Source organism: Chiloscyllium plagiosum, chromosome 13 (genome assembly GCF_004010195.1).
Source record: "Chiloscyllium plagiosum isolate BGI_BamShark_2017 chromosome 13, ASM401019v2, whole genome shotgun sequence".
Taxonomy (NCBI): Eukaryota; Metazoa; Chordata; class Chondrichthyes; order Orectolobiformes; family Hemiscylliidae; genus Chiloscyllium; species Chiloscyllium plagiosum.
In genome coordinates, this window is record NC_057722.1 from 61764394 (window position 1) to 61787668 (window position 23275).

General features: G+C 44.7%; 1 protein-coding gene across 4 annotated transcripts in view; it reads left to right on the top strand.

Moving 5' to 3' along the window:
- fndc3ba (fibronectin type III domain containing 3Ba) overlaps positions 1–23275 on the top strand; it is a 326426-nt gene that overhangs the window by 256382 nt on the left and 46769 nt on the right. For all 4 annotated transcript variants that reach the window (XM_043702595.1, XM_043702596.1, XM_043702597.1 and 1 more), the window contains 3 exons: positions 1039–1208; positions 3428–3541; positions 7144–7293. In XM_043702595.1, coding sequence (XP_043558530.1) covers positions 1039–1208; positions 3428–3541; positions 7144–7293 — 434 coding nt within the window. The remainder of the gene's footprint in view (positions 1–1038; positions 1209–3427; positions 3542–7143; positions 7294–23275) is intronic.

Here is a 23275-nt window from a genome sequence, read left to right on the forward strand (position 1 = left end):
TAAGTAGAAATGAGAAAGAGTGGAGATCCCTGGGTAAAGGATTATCAAGGCTTGCTAATGATCTGAAAATGGGAATGATGCCCATCTCTGTTTGGATTTAGGACCCTCTCTATCTATTGGCACACCCAAGTAGCCTCACCAGCTGCTTTTAGCAGCTAATGTAGCATTTACACCCAAGAAAACCAGTTTCATATTCCCTTCACTCCTTCAAAACAGGCAAAGGCTTTTAAAGCCTGAATCCTAGCTTTAGGATGAATAAAGAAGTTGATAGTATCGCCACAGAGAAAAAAAACTTTGCTGGTGGAGGAGTTTATTTAAGTGATTTATGCTGTTGGCTCAGTGGTTAGCATTGCTGCCTCACAGTGCCAGGTTTGATTCCAGGCTTGAGCGACTGTCTGTGTGGAGTTTGTACATTCTCCCCGTGTCTGAGTGGGTTTCCTCTGGGTGCTCAGGTTTTTTCCCACAATCCAAAGAATGTGCAGGTTAGGTGAATTGGCCATTCTAAATTGCCCAAAAGTGTTCAGGGATGTGTAGGTTAGGTGTATTAGTCGGTATAAATGTAGAGGAATGGGTTTAGATGGGATACTCTTCAGTGTGGACTTGTTGGACTTCTCTCCACACAGTAGGGATTCTATGAGTCTATGAACAAAGGGTCATAAGCTTAACTAGGGACAGCCAGGCCATTCAGAAGGTACTGCTTCACACAGGGACAGTAGAAATCTGACCCCCCCCAACACACACACACACACACACACACACACACACACAAAGTTTTAAATTGTGTATTTGTCAGGCAAGGTCGTTCAGAGTGACAGAACTTGGAAATCAGCCATGAACTGATTAAATGAATGGGTGGAGCAGCCCTGAAGGGGCTGAATGGCCTCTTCTTAGAGAAGGGAGGGATAGAACTTATTGTGGGTGACTGGGGTGTAGATGAGAGGAGGGGACTTCGGTAGCATTGTGTGTGGAGGAAGTGACAGCACTATCTGAAAGGACATATTAAAGTTGTAAATGAGTTGAGTTGATTGTTTTCGCCAGGGCCACCGTCAGATGGGAACTCGATGGTGACGCAGTATACGTTGGAGATGAGTCAAGGAGAGCTAGCACCTTCGGAGGTTTACTGTGGTCCTGATCTGGAATGTACTGTCAGCAGCCTCCTGCCTGGGACCACCTATCAGTTCAGGGTGAGAGCTGCCAATGAAGCAGGGGTGAGTTTCTGTGATCGCACCTTTATCTATTTGAATTTAAGCTAATCTTCCATACCCCAGTTCCTCCAGCACCAAGACCACTTACCTTTACCTTCATTACATCAGCCGTCTCCTCCACTGTCTCAATCCAATTGTATCCCTCAACCATCCCCATTGTCGCTCTGAGACTCGCCTTTTCCAACGCTCTCCTGCCCAGCACAGCCACCTTCATCTGGAATTGATCCAACAATCTGCTGTTCCTCTCCTCACCTGTACCAGCTTTCACTTGTTCAACAGCCCTGTGCTCCCTGACTTACATTGACGTTCAATCTGGAAAAGCCTCAACTTTTAAAATTCTCATCACTGTTTCCAAATCCCTTCATGGCCTCACCCCTCCTGATCCCGGGAATCTCCTCCAGCCCCACAGCCCTCTGAGATCCCTGTAGTCCTGCTATTCTGGCCTCTTGAACATGCCTAATTTTAACCTGTCCACCGTTCAGATCCTAATCCCTGGAATTCCCTCCCTAAACCTGTCTGCCTCTTTCTTCCTTTGTGATGCTCCTTAAATCCTAACAGCCAAGACTGATAGATAGGGAGCAGCTGGGATCCCACTGAAGGGTAGGCTACGCTTGAGGGGCAGAATGGCCTCATCCTGATCCTATGGTTTGTTATTTATCTGAAAAGCTCTCTGTGCCTGATAACATGTTACCGCATCAAAGGTGCTATATAAATATGAATAACTGTTGGTTTGAAAAAGGAAGTGAGAACAGTTTAAATTCTGCCGAAAATCCACAGCAGTCCCTCAGTGCGTGTCACTCCCAGACGGACTCACTCTGTTTTATTAGCAGTGTGCTGAGTCATGCTTGACCCAAACACTCCCTAGTCAGTGACCTCAAGGGATCACAACTGGTGACCTTATCCCTCCATCACTGTTCCTGAACAGTGCATTCCTAAAGTGGTAACTAGTTTATTTTTCAGACACTGGGGCCCTCGTGGTCACTGGTTCTATTGACAATGAGGACCTTGCGGGATAGTGGGAGTTGTCACAGTTTCAGCGATCTGGAACAAGCTGCCTGAAGGGGTGGTGGAAACCGTATCAGTAATAACTCGCAGACGAGAATTGTTTAAAGTGTTGTAAGGGGAAGCCTTGCAGGGCTGTGGAGTCAAAAGTCTGGAGGTGAGGGAATGAATCAGAGATCTGGGACAGTTACAGTGGGCTGAATGGCCACCTCCTGTGCTGCTAAATGTTATGACATGTGTCACTTTACCTGCTCTCCCCTTTACTCATCATTGCCTTAGACTTGCTATCTCGCAGGCTTCCCCCTCCTACAACAGCCCACAGATTTGCGGACACCATGTTAGTGTTGCCTAATGTGTCTTTGCACACCTCTCCCCGCCTTCTGCCAGTCTCCAAACTCTTTCCAACCTTGGTGATGCCCTGGGACTAAGACTATGGATTGTCATCTCCCCACTCACCGACCCTGCTCACCAAGATTTGTATCATACTCCATATTGGAGAGTGAGCTCAACCGCCAATGAAGTCGATGTGGGAGTGGGTCTGGAATCACCTAGAAGTGCAGACCTTAAGGTGACACCACGATTCCTTCACCCCAACCCCCATGCTCATTTCCATCGCTGCCACTTTTTCAGTTCTATCTTTTTTAAAGCGATGTGATGCGATTTCAAACTCCCGTTTTCCAGAATCTTTAGCCCAGCAACTTCCGAAACTGCGTGATGTCCCAAAGCATGTTCCACCCAGTGACCATCCAAATCCAATTCCAAACATTATATTAGAACCCTACAGTGTAGAAACAGACCCTGCAGCCCAACAAGTCCATGCCAATCCTTTGAAGAGTGACCCACTCAGACCCCATTTCCCTCTGATTAATGCACTTAACACTATGGCAATTTAGCATGGCCAATTCAGCTGACCTACACATTTTTGGACTCTGAGAGGAAACCGGAGCACCCGGAGGAAACCCATGCAGACCCGAGGAGAGTATGCAAACTCCACACAGACTGTAGCCCGAGGCTGGAATCGAACCCGGGTCCCTGGCACTGTGCAGCAGCAGTGCTGACCACTGAGCCACTGTGCCACCCTAAAAATGGCACCACTGCTCCTTGCGTGAAGTGCAGGGTACTTTGGGTTGGTCAGGGGATGTGAAAAGTGACACATTAATTAATTAATGACTTTCTTGTTCAATAGCTGATGTTTTGCTTGTTTTCTTTTTCAATGCCAGTACGGACCTTACTCTGAAGCAATAGATCTCACAACGGCCACAGGACCCCCAGTTCAGTGTAAATCACCTGCACTTTCCTGCTTGTCGACCACAAGTGTACACGTGAGCTGGGAGGTAAGTCACCACGACTTGAGGGGCAGCTTGGGGCCCAGAGGGACTGATCCCACATTCGGAAAAGTGTTTCACAAAGGCATTCAGAGAAGGCACATTTAAATAAAAAAATGCAAATCACTGTTTATTACACTGTGTCCAAAACTGAAGTCAAACCTAATTCACCCTGCTGCTGAAAGAGAGTGAGTTCAGGTTCATTTTGTCTCTGTCCTGAGTGTGTTTAATAGGGGACAGTCCAGAGGAGCTTTATTTTGTATCTAACCGTGTCCTGTACTGTCCTGGAGTGTTTGATGGAGACAGTGTAGAAGGACCTTTACTCTGTATCTAACTTTGGGATTCAGCTTTCCTGGAGGGGTTTGGTTGATCACCACTATTATCTCCATAACACCGGTGAACCATGTACTTTAACTTAACGTGAAAATCTTATGAGCCTGTGGAGGGGCAGAGGGCTGTATTCTCTGACACAAAGCTCTGTTGCGTGGATAATGGTTTAAATTCACAATGAAATGTGGTGCATAATCCCAGGTTGCGCCGTTCAGAGAGGAGCAATGCTGCGGAAGGAGGAAGCTGTGCTGTAATGATTTTGAGGTCTCCTTTCTTGGATTTGGTGGAAAGCAAAGCGAGGGGTATTGATTGGTGTGGGCGAGTTGAGCTGAGCGGGGTTTAACGTTCCGCAGCTTTTCCTCAGGTTGCTGGTGTGGCGATCTTTGTTGTCATGACACTGAGCTGCAGGACAGCAGTTAGCAAGCAATGTGCTTTTGATTGGATTGTTCTCTCCGACATCCACGGCTTTTGAGAGCATTGCTTTTAGCTTTGATCACTTTTGGGTTTGTGGGTAAAATTTCACTTGAGACCATTTCCTGAGGGCTCAGTGGAGGCTTGTGCCCCCCTCTTCTCTCAAAGACACAACTTCTTGGCAACTGAACTGAAGCCGTCCCATCCTGGCACTGCCCTCCAAACCGGGTGTTGAGGGGATCGATTCTAGGACAGGTTCAAATTGAAGCAGCAAGGCCTCTCCTTTCCCATCTCTCTGGCCCAACCTCAAGTTACTTTTATCCATCATCTCCCTTGTTCCCAGCAGTGCTTCTCAGTGCGGATGTGACCCCAACTGGCTTTCCTATTCCTCTGTGCCTTTGGGAATTTGGGGTCAATAGACTATAAGTCACAGGAGCAGAATTAGGCCATTCAGCCCATCGAGTCTGTTCTGCAATTCGATCATGGCTGATACGTTTCTCAACCCTATTCTCCTGCCTTCTACCCATAATCCTTGATCCCCTTACACATTTACACACACACACACACAGAGTCACACGCACATCCTCACAATCACATCATCAGGCATGCTCACACCCTCACACACACACTCACACCGTCATAAACACACTTTCACTGTTGCACAGTCACATTGTCACACTAACACTATTACACACTCACATTGTTGCACACTTGCACTGTCTCTCACACACAGTCACACACATCTTCACACTGACACATGCTCACACTGTCTCACACACACACACACATTGTCACACACGCACTATATCACATCACACAAATCACATTGTCATCTGCATTGTTGCAAACATGCTCACACAGTCTCACACACACATTGTCACATGCTCAAACTGTCTCACACACCCACACTCTCTCACATTGTCATACTATCACACACACTGTCACATGCTCACTCTGTCACACCCAGATAAGGGAGTGAGAAGGCACTAACATCATGAGGTACATTCCCAGCAGCTTTAACATTTTGAATTTTAAGAATAGCCAGAGCTGCCAGGCCATCACTTGCTGAGAGTAGGGGTTGGATGGGGGAGGGGTTGTCCTGTCTGAGGCACAGTTGCACTCAGTGCTGTGGGGAGGTGGCTGGGGAGAGTTTGGCTGAAAGTGTGTGGGCTCAAGACAGTGCCCTCAGTGTTATACTGTGGGTCTGCTCCATCCTATCTACCCTTCAGCCCACCCCCCCACATTGGGGCAGAAACCCGACCGGAGAGCTCTGGCTGTGGCTGTCTCTCTGAATCACAACATAACCAATGCAGATGAGAAGAGAGAATGGTGAAAATGGAAAAGCATTAATTAGCCACAAGATGGAAAAAAGACAGGTTATTCATTTAGATGTGAATAGCTCCCTTGTCCTAACTTGCCATTGCCTTTCACAGCACATGAAATAGAACAAGCATTAACAGCTATCGGCTCTCTCTCACTTGGAAATATGTTCACTTCATCTCACCCTCTCTGTGTGTGACCTTTTCACTATTTTACTGCTGCCTCCAATGAAACTTCGTATTGCACTTTGATTTCAAATAGATGCATTCATTAGAGTCTAATGCAAAATTCTGGGATAAAACATTTATTGTGAAGGATAATTTAACTAATGCACAAGATGTGAGTAAATCAGCCTTCCTCAGTGCACTTCCTGGTTTTAATAGCTCAGGTATTGTGGATAAGATTAGAAATGGTCTGTCCAACCTTTCAGCCATAGAAGCACAAAGTGTTAGAAAAATCTAACAGTTTGCCTCTTGTACTGTCAGCAAGTATTCATAGCTTTTACAGCTACTTATCACTATCAGATCAAGAGGTTTTTGCAGAATGATGCAAAAAGGGCACTAGACAGGCCCTTTTATGTTAGTGTAGTGCTGCAACACAAGTCTTCACTTATCCTAATTCATCCCTGCCTACCCTCTACTCCCTCCTGGCTTTATCGAGCCTGCTCTGAGATATAACTCTGCTAATGCTGGCTGAGTAGTATTTGAATCCTATTCGTAGTATGGAGCTTAAATATTGCTGAACAGAGACATGCTGTCAAAGTTTTTTCTCCTTGAACCCATCAGGACAGATGCAAGAATGCCAAATTTCAAACAGGAATAACAGTTTACATTGCATGAGCAAAAGGTGCTGATTGGTTGGCCGGAGGCTCCAGATTGGTCAAGGTGTTGCCATGGAAAGGCTCCAGGGACCAGTTACCGTAAAGTTTTAACAGAAAAGGGGCAACATCGAGATAGATCCCATTTTCCTTCAGAGGATTGCTCCCTACCCGTGAACATTGTTCCCTGGTGCATTTCCCATGGTCCATCTCGAGCACACTGAGGCAACGTGTCTATTATATTTGTGTTGTTTTTGAAAGCCGTAGCCCCTCTGGGCATTAAATCTTTTATCCACCATCCCCTCCTCCCCACCATGGTCCTGATACCCTCCATGCCATCTCATTGCCCCATTCCCCTTTCCCTCATGCCATCCATTACACCTCCATAGTTACTCACCTGGTGTGTTCCAATGGTGGATTCTTTAAAACACATGGACATGAGAAAATCTGAACCAGCACTTTCTCTTGTACATTTAATGAAAAAGGATGCATTCCAGAAACCCTTTTAGAGATTTAAAAACTCCTCAAGTCCTCAATCTCTCCAAGCAAACCTCTGATTAGAGCTCCTGTTCTTTCTATTGCACTGTTCACAAACCAGTGATTGGCTTGTCCTTGGTTACAAAGTATTGTGCAGCATCCAGAAGTTTTTCCATCATTGCAGGCTGTCTCAAGTGTTGCACATTTTACATTCTTGTCTTGAATGAGTCTCAATGAGGTCTGCTTGTGGTTACAGAGCCCGGAGAATTATGGTGATGACATATCAGAGTACAGACTGGAATGGGGGGAGACGGAGGAATCCATGGACCTTGTTTACTGCGGAATGGAGACAGCCTTCGAGATCAACGAACTCAAACCAGCGACACACTACTGCTGCCGACTACAGGTAAGGGGGCTGGCACCAGGGACGCAGCTCCTGGCCTTAGCCAACACCTCATTGGGCCGCAAAGTTACAGTTGTAATGCGTGAAATGAGCCACAACATTCTTCATTATATCCGCTGAAAATAATCGTCTCTTTTTCAAAGGAACTGGTAAAAAAAAAGTCCCAATCTACCCTCTCTGGATTCTTCAAAGCGCAGCACAGCCAATAAGTGTTTTTTTAAAGTGTCGTCAATGTTGTCGTGTAGGAACAATAGTACTCGAGTACCAGTGAAGACAAGTCTGTCCCTGTATAATACTGGGATACAGTACTGGTGGGGACAGGTCTATCACTGTATAACACTGGGGTACAGCACTGGTGTGGCCAGATCTGTTCCTGTAGCATACTGGGGTACAGTACTCGTGGGGACAGGTCTGTCACTGTATAACACTGGGGTACAGTACTGGTGTGGACAGGTCTGTTCCTATAGCATACTGGGGTACAGTACTGGTGGGGGCAGATCTGTCACTGTGTAATCCTGGGGGACAGTACTGGTGGGGACAGGTCTGCAACTGTATAATACTGGAGTACTGACCTGCTGGGGACAGGTCTGTCACTGTGTAACATTGACGCACAGTACTGGTGGGGCCAGGTCTATCACTGTATAACACTGGGATACAGTACTGGTGTGGCCAGGTCTGTCACTGTATAACACTGGGGTACAGTACTGGTGGCACCAGGTCTGTCACTGTATAACACTGGGGTACAGTACTGGTGGGGTCAGGTCTGTTACTGTATAAGACTGAGCTGGGGTACATACTGGTGAAGACAGGTTTGTCTTTGAAGTCACCTCAGTTTCTAGTTTCATCATATGTTTATTTGTACCACAAATCATGTTAAAATATAATTGTGATTGGCTGTGAAAGGCAGTGTTGTCTCTCTTGGCTGCACTGCAGTCATCAGTAGGCACCAGCTGGTAACTGATGGCTGTTAGGCTTCGAGGAATTGATGCTGTGAATACATCTCCATTACACATAATGAATGAGTTCATCAAACGAGTTAGTGAGTGATACTGATGTATGACACACAGGCCAGGGGACAATTTGAAATGTCTTATGAACTTTTATTTTCAAACTTAACACGCACATAAATAAAAATAGGCAATGTTTTGTCACTGCAGTCATTAATTTTGTTTCCTGTTCGTGTTCCTGATGGGAAGATAATATAATTTCATTCTGAAAGCAATTGTATCAATTTAGCAGAAGAGATTTAGATTATAGGGTCCCTGGGTGCACACAGCTCCCCCCTCCCCTCCTCTCACCTTGCTGCACTTTACATTCAGTTCGGTTCAAGTTCTTTGCTTTTTCACACCTCTATGTTTTAAAAAAATGTCAGTACAAGACGAGGCCATTCTCCCCCTTGACAATGTTCTTTACTTGTTTCAGCTTAGAACTGATGTTCTTTTTAACTCTGTCAGAACCATCTTTGTCACAAACCCTTTGCCTCGAAACATGATGGCACTTATTGAACACGTTTTGGCCATTGCCAACAAAGGGTGGGCGCTCTTCCCAGTCATTAATGTCAAAGCTGTTGGCCTTCAAGCAGCATGTCAGAGTGTCTTTATAGCATTTTCAATGTCCTCCCTGGAATGCTGGCTGTCTGAGAATTGGGAATGAGGAGGCAGAATGACAACTGATGTCCTTCACCATCCTTACCTGGTCTGGCCTATATACTCCAAACCCACAGTATCTAAGGGACGGCACTAAATATTGGCCTAGCCAGCAACATCGACATTCTGTGAACTAATAAAAAACACAGAGAAAAAGAAGTCATTAAAAAGAAGTCATTGGGCGGCATAGTGCTTCAGTGGTTAGCACTGCTGCCTCACAGCGCCAAGGACCTGGTTTCAATTCCAGCCTCGGGCGAGTCTGTGTGGAGTTTGCACATTCTCCCCATTGTCTGCGTGTGTTTCTTCCAAGTGCTCCAGTTTTCTCCCACAATCCAAAGATGTGCAGGTTAGGTGAAATGGCCTTGCTAAATTGCCCATAGAGTAGGTTAGGTGCAATAGTCAGGGGTAAATATAGAGTAATGGGTTTGGTTGGGATACTCTTTGGAGGGTCGGTGTGGACTTGTTAGGCCGAAGGGCTTGTTTCCATACTGTAGGAATTCAAAGATTCTACAATGATCCCATTGCCTCATGGGACACCCTGCCCTTATGTGTCAAGAGATCCTCAGGCCAGGAATTCTGCCCATTCAGTCACTTGAGGACCTATGGCAGAAACTTGGAGTAGAGGTCATCCTCAAGTTGAGGGACAGGGATTTGCGATGAACCCCCAACCCTCTCGGTCAGCAGAAAGTTCCATCTGCCCCATCCATTGTTTTATGAGGAAGTTAATTCCAGATGCCCACTGCTCTCTGCTTCCTCATTCCACCCTCAGTGCCCTCGCTGTCAGTTTTAGATTGTGTCCTCCTTGTTTTGCATTTCTCTGACTAGTGGAATTCATGGAGTCATAGAGATGTACAGCACAGAAACAGACCCTTCAGTCCAACCCGTCCATGCCAACCAGATATTCTAATGCAATCAAGTCCCACCTGCCAGCACCCGGCCCATATCCCTCCAAACCCTTCCTATTCATATACTCATCCAGATGCCTTTTAAATGCTGCAATTATACCAGCCTTCACCACTTCCTCTGGCAGCTCATTCCATACACGCACCACCCTCTGCGTGAAAAAATTGCCCCTTAGGTCCCTTTCAAATCTTTCTCCTCTCACCTTAAACCTATGCCTCCTAGTTCTGGACTGCCAACCCCAGGAAAAAGATTTTGTCTATTTATCCTATCCATGCCCCTCATGATTTTATAAACCTTTCAGGTCACCCCTCAGCTTTCGACGCTCCAGGGAAAACAGTCCCAGCCTATTCAACCTCTCTCTTTAGCTCAAACACTCCAACTTGTAAATCTTTTCTGAACCCTTTCAAATTTCACAACATTCCTCCGATAGGATGGAGATCAGAATTGCACTTTCTGGTCTCCAGTATTCCACAAGTGGCCTAACCAATGTCCTGTACAACCACAACATGACCTCCAAATTCCTGTACTCAATACTCTGACCAATGAAGAAAAGCGTACCAAACTTCTTCTTCACTATCCTACCTACCTGTGACGCTACTTTTAAGGAACAATGAACCTGCAATCCAAAGTCTGTTTGTTCAGCAGCACTCCCCAGGACCTTACCATTAAGTGTATAAGTCCTGCTTTGATTTGACTTTCCAAAACACTGCAACTTGCACTTATCTAAATTGAACCGCATCTGCCAGTCCTCAACCCATTGGCCCATCTGATGAAGATCTTGTTGTACGCTGAGATAATCTTCGCTGTCCACTACAACTCCAAATTTGGTGTCATCTGCAAAGTTATTAACTGTACCTCCTATGTTCACATCCAAATAATTTATATAAATGATGAAAGCAGTGGACCCAGCACTGATCCTTGTGACACACCACTTTGAGGCCTCCAGTTTGTAAAGCAACCCTCCACCACCACCACTCTCTGTTCTTCTACCTTTAAGCCAGTTCTGAATCCAAGTGGTTAATTCTCCCTGTATTCCATGCGGCCTAACCTTGCTAACCAGTCTCTACCATCGGAAACCTTGTCAGACGTCTTACTGAAGTTCATATACATCATGCCCACCACTCTGCCCTCATCAATCCTCTTTGTTACTTCTTCAAAAAACTCAATCACGTTTTTGAGACATGATTTCCCACGCACAAAGCCATGTTGACTATCCCTAATCAGTCCTTGCCTTTCCAAATACATGTACATCCTGTCCCTCAGGATTCCCTCCAACAACTTGCCCACCACCGAGATCAGGCTCACTGGTCTATAGTTCCCTGGCTTGTCCTTACCACCCTTCTTAAACAGTGGCACCACATTAGCCAACCTCCAGTCTTCGGCACCTCACCTGTGACTATCGATGATACAAATATCTCAGCAAGAGGCCCAGCAATCAATTCCCTAGCTTCCCACAGAAGCTAGATACCTGATCAGGTCCTGGGGATTTATCCATCTTGATGCATTTCAAGACATCCAGCACTTCCTCCTCTGTAATATGGACATTTTTCAAGTTGTGCAGAAAGTAAGGACTGCAGAAGCTGGAGATCAGAGTTGAGAGTGGAAAAGCTCAGCTGGTCAGGCAGTATCTGAGGAGCAGGAGAATTGATGTTTTGAGCATAAGCCTCATTCCTGATGTTGAGCTGATACCCGAAACGTCGATTCTCCTGCTCCTCGGATGCTGCCTGACTGGCTGGGCTTTTCAAGATACTACCACCTATTTCCCCTCATCCTGTGTTTTCCCTGTCCTTCTCCACAGTAAACATTGATGCAAAATACTCATTTAGTATCTCCTCCATTGCCTGCAGTTCCACACATCGGTTGCCTTACTGATCTTTGAGGTATCCTATTCTCTCCTTAACCCTATCTGCCAAAGCTATCTCATGTCCCCTTTTTAACCATCCTGACTGCTTACTGCCTTTATACTCTTCTGAGGATTCACTCGGTCTCTCCTGTCCATTCCTGATATATGCTTCCTTCTTCACCAAAACCTTAATTTCTCTAGTCATCCCGCATTTCCTGCACCTAACAGCCTAGCTTTACACCTGAACAGGAATATACTGGCTCTGGACTCTCGTTACTTCATTTTTGAAGGCTTCCATTTTCCAGCCATCCCTTTATCTGCGAACATCTGCCCCCAAACAGCTTTTCAATGTTCTTGCCTTATACTCTGCCTCTAGCTGGTCCATCATCATTTTAAACACCACTTCTCAATCTTCTGTCTTCAAAAAGTGCACAAGCATCAACAATGTAATCCAACATCAGAATATAACCATTGAAGATCTGATTGTATTCTGGTGAATCTCCTCAGCAGCGCCCCCAAGGCCACTATCTCCTTTATAGAACATAGAACATTATCGCGCAGTTTAGGCCCTTCGGCCCTCGATTTTGCACCGATCTGTGAAATCAATCTGAAGCCCATCTAACCTACGCTATTCCATTCTCGTCCACATGCCTATCCAATGACTATTTAAAAGCCCTTAAAATTGGCGAGTCTACTACTGTTGCAGGCAGTGCATTCCACGCCCCTACTACTCTCTGAGTAAAGAAATTACCTCTGACATCTGTCCTATATCTATCACCCCTCAATTTAAAGCTATGTTCTCTTGTGCTCTCCATTACCATCCGAGAAAAAAGGCTCTCACTGTCCACCCTATCTAACCCTCTGATTATCTTATATGTCTCAATTAAGTCACCTCTCAACCTTCTTCTCTCTCACGAGAACAGCCTCAGGTCCCTCAGCTTTTTCTCGTAGACCTTCCCTCCATACCAGACAACATCCTAGTAAATCTCCTCTGAATGCGATGCCCAGAACCGAACCCGATTACTTGTGATGGGATTAAACAAAGCTTTCCTTAACCTGGAGCATCACCTCCAGCCATTACTATTCCAGACCTCACAAGGTGAACATTCCATTACCAATTCTGATTGATCTGTGCACCCGTTTCAGAGAAGCAACAGTATACTATCCACAAGAAACACAACAGAAATCCTAAGTGAGCACTTTCCAAACCCACACCCACTGCCATCTTGAAGGACAAAGGCAGCAGATGCAAGTTCTCCTCGAAGTCTCTCGCTATCCTGACTTGGAAATATGTTGCCGTTCCTTCAGTGTCGCTGGGTCAAAATTCTGGAACTGCCTCCGACACTGCAAGGTGAGAGTCCCTACACCACCATGACTACAGCAATTAGAGAAGCCAGCTCAAGGGCTCCAGCCAGGTCTGGAGAGTAAATGCTCACCAGGCTATTGACGCTCGTATTCCCTGAATGGATAAAAAGAAATCCAATTCCTTTTTAAAGATATTGTTGGACCAGTGTCTTTCCATTTCCCCTGTCACCCTCTTGCAAAGTCATTTAAAGGTGCTCTATAAATGTAAGTTGTTTTAAAATCATAGAAGTTTTATAGGACAGAAGAGGCCATTTGACCCCTTGTGTCTTTACCAGCCCTCAAAAGAGCCACCAGCTAGTTCCATTCTCCAGCCCAATCTCTGTAGCTCTCTCAATGCATCGCTTTCAAATATATATCCAGCTCTCTTTCGAAACCTATGGAGTCTACCTCCATCAGTCTCCCAGGGAGTACATTCGAAATAAAGAAGTTTCTTCTCCCCTTACTCATTGCTCTCTTGCTGATACGTCTTGAAATTGTGACCCTAGTTACTGACATGCCAACCAGTGGAAACAGAATATCCTTCTTTACCCTGTCAAAATTGTTCTTAAGTTTGACACCAGAATCAGGTCACCTCTTAATCTTAAATAAAGACGGAAAGTACTGCAGATGCTGTAAATCAGAAACGAAAACAGAAGTTGCTAGAAAAGCTCAGCAGGCCTGGCAGCATCTGTGAAGAGAAATCAGAGTTAACGTTTTGGGTCTGGTGACCCTTTCTCAAGGAACCTGTGCCCAGGATATTTGTCTCTGATGATGATGATGCCTGCTATGGCCAAACAGCCTACAGCCATTCAGCATTGCAGCTCATGGATATAAGAAGTGTTTTTGAGTTAGGTTGTAAAGCATCTCTGAAGACTGGAACTGCCCATCAATGGAAGCAAATTTTCAGTAAGTCTTGCTCCAGTGAAACCAGGCAGCCTAAATCATATAGCGCTTTTCACAAATTCAGGATGTTTCAAAGTTCTTGATTGAGACAATTTGAAGTATAGCCACTGTTTTTAGTGAAGGAAACACAGCAGTCAGTTTGCACAAAGCAAGATCCCACAAGCAGCCTTGTGCCAATGACCAGACTGTCTGATTTTCCAGCCATTTTGATTGAGGGACAGGGAGAGCTCACACGATCGTCCTACAAAGGGATCCTTCTTACACGCATACAGGAGGGCCTTGGTTTTCAAGAGGAAACACCTCCAACAGTGCAGCACTCTACCAGTTCTGCACCCAGGTGGACTGCGTCAAGAGTGTGGTGCTGGAAAAGCACGGCAGCATCCAAGGAGAAGGAGAATCGGTGTTTTGGGCAAAAACCCTTCATCAGGAATGAGGATTGCATGGGGAGCCTCCACTCTCAGGAGTTGGACTCCAACCCACAGCCTCTAAATCAGACTCATGGGAGACAAAGCTAAAATCAAAGGGCAAGCTGGAGAGAGCAAGGTACTGTTGGAACAGATAAAGAATGCGATATCAAATTTGATTGAAGTTACAAAGAAGTTAGTTATAAACCTAGGACTGGGAATTTGGATGGTCATTTAAATTAATAGCAAGAATTAGAGCATTATTTTGTTCAGGTGCATAAACATTACAGTCCCTCAGGGTCGAATCAGTGTTCCTGACATTACTCAAAACACTAATGAGCACGTCCTGTTGACAGTCACTGTAATTATTCTTTCACTTTATCTCACTCTCATATTCACCTGTAATTCTTATATCATATTAGTAGAAATTATGGTTTTAGAAACTTCAAGTTAGGAGCTGATGACTCATGTTGTTAAACTCTGGAGCTTTCACACTGGAGGACTTCCTTTTTAACAACACGGGAAAGAGCAGTAGCCAACATACAAAATCCTGTTTCTTTCATAAATGATCCATCCAACTTCTCAACGCAAACTGGTGTTCTTATAGAACCTTTCACAGAATAGCCAGCTCGGTGATGTGCTGCCACTGCAGTTAAACAAGGTCCTGATGAGACCACCCCTGGAGCACAGCATTGGCCTCCCTTCTTAAGAAAGGATTGACCTGCTGTAGATGGAGTGCAGGGGAGGTTCACACTGCAGATATCAGGGATGGCAGAATTGTCATTTGAGGAGAGATCATAAAATCATAGAATAGAAACATAGAATCATTACAGCGTGGAAGCAGGCCATTCAGTCCTCTGAAGAGCATCACACCCGGACCCACCCCATATCCTATCGCTGTAACCCTGCATTTCCCATGGCTATCCCACCTAGCCTGCACACTGGACACTGTGGGGAATTTAGCATGGCCAGTCCATCTAGCCTGCACCTCTTTGGACTGAGTTTGACTGGGCCTGGTTCTCAGAATTATTTGTTGAAACATATAAAATTCGACCAGGGCTGGACAGATTCCTGTTGTCCTCACCCTCGAGGGTTAACATTGTTCCTGGTGACTTTGCCAAGTCTGCACTAGAAGTCATCCTGAGTTCATTGCTGCAATAGGTTCGATGTCTGATTATTAGAGAAAATAAATTAAACTGTCTGTGAGCTAGAGGCAGTAAAACAGTAGCATTCACATCTGTATTACACTTAAAGAAATTAGTTTAAGACATGGGCCATTTTCTCCCATGAAACCACATTAATGTATCCTCCCATAAGTAATTACTTCAGGACAACCTATTTAAGTACTTGGATTGGTTGCAGCATTTGGCAAGAGTGCTGGTGGCTGGAGATTCATGGAATCCAATTAAGCCCAGGTCATACATACAGAGAGAAAAAAAACAACTTGCATTTCGTTAGCACCTGTTGCCAACTCAGGTGGACCAAAATGCTTTGCATCCAATGACGAATGTATTCTTGTGGTAGTGCACAGCAGGTTCCTGTGAACAGCAGTGAGATGAACAATTTGGTCATCCATTTCAATGTTGCTAGCTGAGGGGCAAATATTGGCCTTTGAGGTCCTAACAGCTTTGTTGATCCATTTAAATTGACACACGCATGTATCAGAAATCAGACAACTCCTTGATATGGACTGAATGGGCTGAGAGTGTGAGATGGAGGATTGCCCTCGAGAAGATGCTCTTTGTCAGCTTTACAATGAGAAGGTGTCTACCCTCTGCTGTTACTGACGTGGTCATGATTGACGAGACGGTGTAGAATGCACAGATAGAATTGTCAAATCTGATTGGAAGGGTTCCTGGATGTTTCATCCAATGGCCTGCCCAGAATTGTGGGGAGGGCTTCCTGGCTCCAGGGCTCTTCTTACTGCACCCTCCTCCACCCCGCACCCCCAACTTCTAAATCCTGTTTCACCCTCCCCTGCACCCTCTTGACTGGAGTCCAGTTTAAAGTTCACATGGTGGTGTCAGTGGTTGGAACTGTACATTGCTGAATGAATGCCCCATGAGTTGTTGCCCACAGTTGTTGGTGTCAACAAGCGCTGCATTCTCCTACATTTATTGTGGGAGTGACTATACATTGCCTTGGTGCCAATGTGTGCAGCACTGAAAGATGTCACAAAAATGCAAGTTACTTCTGAAAAGTTCCCCACTTCATCCTTGTTTCCAAATGATAGGGTGAAGGGCACAAAGTTTCATAAGAACATTACTGCAGTTATGTAGTTGACTGAGGAAGTGGGGATTGCTTCCTTTGGACCAGAGAAGACTAAGAGGAGAATTGATCTAGATCTTCAAATCACCAAGGATTTGCACAGAGTGGGTGGGGAGAATGTTCCCATTGTTGGATAGATCATGAATCAATGGATACAGATCTGTGGTAATTCGCAAAAGCAGCACCAGGAAGATCTTTTTCATGTGGATAGGGGTTAGGATCTGGAGTATTCTGCCTGAGTGCATAGTGGAGAAGGGTTTATTTGAAGCTTTCAAGAGATCACCATCCAAAGAGGAAGCAGACAGGGGAAAGACATTACATAAGTTACTCCTTCAAAGAGCGTTATGGACATGGTGAGCCAGAAGGTCTCCTGTTGTGGAGCTACTCTGTGTTTCCATGAGTGACAGGCAGTTCCGAGCAGCAGTTTGGAGGGTCTCAACAGCAACCACTACAGCTTCTGTTTCACTTTGACTGTAATTAACAGCATCAGCAAGCAGCCATCAGCCCTCCAACTCTCCTTAAAGCTTCAGTCTCCATTTCATTCTGTTGACGTTAGTATTGTGCAACACGTGATTTTGCAGTCCACGCACAACGGGAAAGTAATTATTGTTAATCACCCAACAGATTTTCAGTGAATGATAAATCTGGGCATTGCTCAGAGAATGCTGTTGTATTTGGCTGTTGGTGCCAGATGCAAGCAGAATCTATTTGGTTGCATCATTAACTAAATTAGTGTGAAGTAAAATTAGGTGATCATCCTAAAGTTATTAACCCAATTTCCTTCCTATTTTTAGCTGAAAATACGCAGATCGCTTTGATCATTGATCACGCACTCTGTCTAAATTCCCTCCAAGTCTCTTTGTGTCTTCCACATAACTCGCATTCCCACCAACTTTTGTATCATCTGCAAACTTGAAAATATTACAATTTCCACATTCTAATGCACTGATCTTTAAAGTACCCCAACAGATAGAGCCTACCAATGATGAGAGAATGATCCATTTATTGCTACTCTTTGCTTTCCACCTGCTATCCAATCCATAATAGTATATCAGCTGCAATCCTCTACACCTTAATTTTGTTTAGTAACCTCCTATGTGGGACTATATCAAAAGCCTTCTGAAACACTAAATAAGTCACATCCACTGATACTCCCTTATTAACTCTGCTATAACATCCTTAAAAAACACATCTTCAAAACTCTGTTATGATATTCCCTTCATTTCTAAGTATCCCATAATCACAAACTTTATAACAGATTATAGTATTTACCTTACCAAGGACATATGAACCGTACCAACTTATAAAGCAGTGGTAAATGTAGACCATTCAGTCCATCAGGCTGGCTCCATTGTTTAATAAGATCACGTCTGATCTCTCTGATCTATTCCATATTCCTCCCGATCCTCCTGATAACCCTTGAATTCCTGCCAAACAACAATCTATTCACTAGGCACAAGTGAGGACTGCAGATGCTGGAGATTAGAGTTGAGTGGGTGATGCTGGAAAAACACAGCAGGTCAGGCAGCATCTGAAGAGCAGGAAAATCAATGTTTTGGGCAAAAGTCCTTCATTTACCTCTCCATCCCCCCAAGGCTCCCAGCCTCATTCCTGATGAAGGGCTTTTGCCCGAAACATTGATTTTCCTGCTCTTTGGATGCTGCCTAACCTGCTGTGCTTTTCCAACACCACACTCTCCACAGCTATCTATCCACTTCCACCTTAAAAGTATTCAGTCACCACAACTCCCTCAATTTCTGAGGCACGTAGTTACAGAATCCTTTGCACAATCCTCTGAGGGGGAGAAAGTCCTCCTCATCTTTGTTATTAAAAGGATGACCCCTAGTTTTACAACAGTGCCTCCTGATAAGACTATATCATTTTGAAATCACAGCGGGTCAGGCAGCATCCGTGGAGAGAGAGCAAGCTAACGTTTTGAGTCCAAATGACTCTTCATGTATCTTTGTATTTTTCATCAGTTTGATTGTGGATAAAAGTGAAGAATGGACTTTATTTAAAACCAAGGACTGAGGAAGGATTTGCTGCACTTCAGAAAACAAGTTTCTCCAATTCAATGTGAATTATATTTCCACTTTTTAAAAAAATTCATTCAAGGCATTCAAGGGTGTCACTGGCTGGGCTATCATTTGTCACACATCCATAACTACCCTTGAGAAGGTGAGCTGCTTTCTTTAACTGCTACAGTCCATGTGCTATAGGTAGATGCTACAATGCCACTGTATCCCAGGATTTGAGACAGCGACACTGAAGAAACAAAAACAGAATTTGCTGGAGAAATTCCATTCTGAAGAAGGATCATGGACTCGAAATGTTAACTCTGTTTTCCGTCCACAGATTCTGCAATTTCTGTTCTGTTTCAGATTTCCGGCATCCGCAGTTCTTTGTTTTATTTGACACTGAAGGAACAGTAAAGTATTTCCAAGTCAGGATAATGAGTGGCTGAGAGGGGAGCTTGGTTTTCCAATATATCCACAGCCCTTGACTTTCTAATGATGAAAGTGGTCATGGGTTTGGAAGGTACTATCTGAGTGAATGTCTGCACTGTGTCTTGTGGATGGTACAAACTGCTGCTACTGAGGATCAATGGTGAAGGGAATGAATATTTGTGGATCTGGTACCAAACAGCCCGCCTTGTTTGCTCTTTATAGCATCAAGCGTCTTGAGTGTCAGAACTGCAGTCGCCCACAGAAATGGGTAGTATTCCATCGCACTCTTGACTAGAGTCTTGAAGGCTGTGAAAAAGCTGTGGGGAGTCAGGAGGTAGGGTTCTTGCTGCTTTACAAACAGTCAGGCAGGTGAGAATAAGGTGGCGCAGCTCTGGATTGTGTGTGCAGACTGACATCAGCCACAAGATGTCGCTGATTGATCTGTGCGGTTCTAACCATTCATGATTGCCAAAGGACATCAGCCTGACAGGAGCTGTGATTGGCTCCTGGTTTGTAAACAGCTTGGGAGTTATGGTAAAGAGGGAGGAGCTGCTGGATTGTTGGAAGAGCAGGTTCTGTGTGTGTCTCTGTCTCTCTGCAGTAACAGTGCCTGAAACATGCCAGCTTCTTTCCTCCCACCAGTTGCTGCAAACTGTCGCCTTTGAATCAGTAATGAAGCGACTTTGTAATTAGTGTACCAATCACAATGGGGTGGCATGGTGGCTCAGTGGTTAGCACTGCTACCTAACAGCGCCAGGGACCCAGTTTCAATTTCCACCTCGGGCAACTGTCTGTGTGGAGTTTGCACGTTCTCCCCGTGTCTGTGTGGGTTTCCTCCGGGTGCTCCGGTTTCCTCCCACAGTCCAAAAATGTGCAGGTTAGGTGAATTGGCCATGCTAAATTGCCCGTAATGTTAGGTGAGGGGGTAAATGTAGGGGAATGGGTCTGGGTGGGTTGCTCTTCGGAGAGTCAGTGTGGACTTGTTGGGATGAAGGGCCTGTTTCCACACTGTAAGTCATCCAATCTAATCACACTTTGCCTCCTGCAAAGAAGTGGAAGAAACTGGAGAAAAGAGATCAAAGAACTGAACAGAAGCAAGTGGACCATCTCAGCAAACCCTTTGGGCTGGTGCTTTTCCAGACTTTGTCCCTCCACCCATCACGCAATTCTGTTTGTTTGTCTGTGTCTGTCTGTATGTGTGTGTAAGGATTTTTAAAAAAGGTGAGGGTTTTAATTGGTCAACCTGTATGTTGACAATTGTTAGCTGTTTTCTTGTCATTAGAATTATTTATTTTCAATAAACAGTTGTTATTGTTAGTGCAGGAACTTGGAGACCATTTTCTGTTAACCTGATTCCAACCAGACAGGTAAACTGGGGAGCTGTGTGTATTAATTTACTGTTTGTGACTCGATCAGCCTTGTGGGGACCTTGAGAGCAGTAGGGCTTTGAGAATCAGTGCACTTTCCCAAGTGGGCTGTAACACACTTAGTTCTGGACTCAGCCATACAGGAAGTATCCTTTCCATGTTCATCTTGTCAAGACAATCAAATCAACCCTCACTCTGCTAAGCCCCAGTGCAAACAAGCCCAGCCTGACTAAATTATCCTCATAAAAACAGCCAGTCGGTCAACAATCAGTTTGCCACTTTGCAGTTCCCTGTTTTCACTCTTCTCTCCTTTGTTACACAGAGGGATGACATTTGAAACTTTCTAATCTGCAGGTATCATTGCAGAGTTAATCAAATCTTGAAAGTTGATCATTATTGCATCCACCAGCTCTGCAGTCATCTCTTTCAATACTCTAGAGTGAAGATCTCTGGGAAGAAGGGAATTTGTCAATTTTCAGCCCCATTAACTTCTCCAATACTTTTATTTCTACGAAAGAGTAATACCTTTCACTTCCATGCTCTCACTTGATCTTCGGATCTCAAATTATTTCAACTAGGCTTCTTATCTGCCAGCCTCATCCCTGATGAAGAGCTTTTGCCCGAAACATCGACTCTCCTGCTCCTCGGATGCTGCCTGACCTGCTGTGCTTTTCCAGCGCCAAACTCTTGACTTCTTATCTCTCTCTGAGAAGACAGACAGATAAACAAAAAATACTTAGGTAGCTTCTCTGTCATTTCCGAATTTCCTATTTTAAATTCTCCTGTCTGTGTTCGGCTTTACTAATCTTTTCCTTTTAACCTACCTGGAGGAATTATACAATCCATTTTTATGTTTCTTAACATTTAAATTCACTTTTATACCTGGAAATGTCCACAGAAGTTATCTATATACCTTTACAATTCAGAGCTCTCTACTCGAGAAGGAAAACAAAAGGCAGATGCCCTTTCTTGCTGCTTTGAATTTATCATTGGTCCTCTGAAGAATCCTCTCATCATCCTTCATTTCCAGTCCTTGGAACTGTTGGTGTTCACTCTTACTTACACAGCATTCCCAGCTCCCTTAGTTCAGATTCCATATACTCAAGATCATAACTGAGGCTGACACATTGTGTGCATTACAATACTCATAGATAAAGAAGAGAGTGGTCCTAAGGGAAGGGTACTAAACTGGGCCAAGGCCAATTATATCAAAATTAGGCAGGAGCTGGGAAATGTGGATTGGACACAGCTATTTGAACGGAAGTCCACATTTGAGATGTGAGAGGCTTTCAAAGGTAGGTTAATGGTAGTGCAGGATAGGCATGTCCCATTGAAGAGAAAGTGAGGACTGCAGATGCTGGAGATCAGAGCTGAAAATGTGTTGCTGGAAAAGCGCAGCAGGTCAGGCAGCATCCAAGGAGAATTTATCATTGGTCCTCTGAAGAATCCTCTCATCATCCTTCATTTCCAGTCCTTGGAACTGTTGGTGTTCACTCTTACTTACACAGCATTCCCAGCTCCCTTAGTTCAGATTCCGTATACTCAAGATCATAACTGAGGCTGACACATCTTGTGCATTACAATACTCATAGATAAAGAAGAGAGTGGTCCTAAGGGAAGAGTATGAAACTGGGCCAAGGCCAATTATATCAAAATTAGGCAGGAGCTGGGAAATATGGATTGGACACAGCTATTTGAACGGAAGTCCACATTTGAGATGTGAGAGGCTTTCAAAGATAGGTTAATGGTAGTGCAGGATAGGCATGTCCCATTGAAGAGAAAGTGAGGACTGCAGATGCTGGAGATCAGAGCTGAAAATGTGTTGCTGGAAAAGCGCAGCAGGTCAGGCAGCATCCAAGGAGCAAGAGAATCGACGTTTCGGGCATGAGCCCTTCTTCAGGAATGATTCCTGAAGAAGGGCTCATGCCCGAAATGTCGATTCTCCTGCTCCTTGGATGCTGCCTGACCTGCTGCGCTTTTCCAGCAACACATGTCCCATTGAAGGCAAAGGATAGGAAGGGCAAGATTCATGAACCGTGGATGACAGTAGGAATTGTACAACTAGCCAAGAGGAAAAGGGAAGCGTAGATAAGGTCTAGGCAGCTGAGAACAGAACGGGCCCTGGAGGAATATCGGAAGAGTAGGACAAGTCTTAAACAAGGAATCAAGTGGGCTAAAAGGGTCATGAAATAGCTTTAGCAAGCAGAATTAAGGAAAATCCCAAAGCATTTTATTCTTATATAAGAAGCAAGCGGGTAACTAGAGAAAGGATTGGTCCACTAAAAGATAATGAAGGAAGGCTGTGTGTCGATTCTGAATGATTACTTTGCATTAGTGTTCACTGAGGAGAGGAACGTGATGAATCTTGAGATTAGAGATAGAAGTTTGATTAGTCTGGATCACGTTGGCATAAGTAGGGAAGATGTGTTGGGTAGGCTAGATGTTAAGGTGGACAAATCCCCAAGACCGGATGGAATTTATCACAGGTTCCTGAGGGAGGCGAGAGAGGAAATAGCTGGGACCCTGACAGATATCTTTGTGGCATCCATAAATACAGGTGAGGTGCCGGAGGACTGGAAGGTTGCTTATGTTGTCTCCCTGTACAAGAAGGGTAGTAGGGATATTCCAGGTTATTACATACCAGTGAGCCTGATGACGGTGATGGGCAAGTTGCTGGAGAGGATACTGAGAGATAGGATCTATTTATACTTGGAAAGGAATGAGCTTATTGGTGATGGGCAACATGGTTTTGTGCGGGGGAGATCGTGCCTTATCAACTTAATAGAGTTCTTCGAGGAAGTGACCAAGTTGATAGATGAAGGAAGGGCTGTTGATGTCATATACATGGACTTTAGTAAGG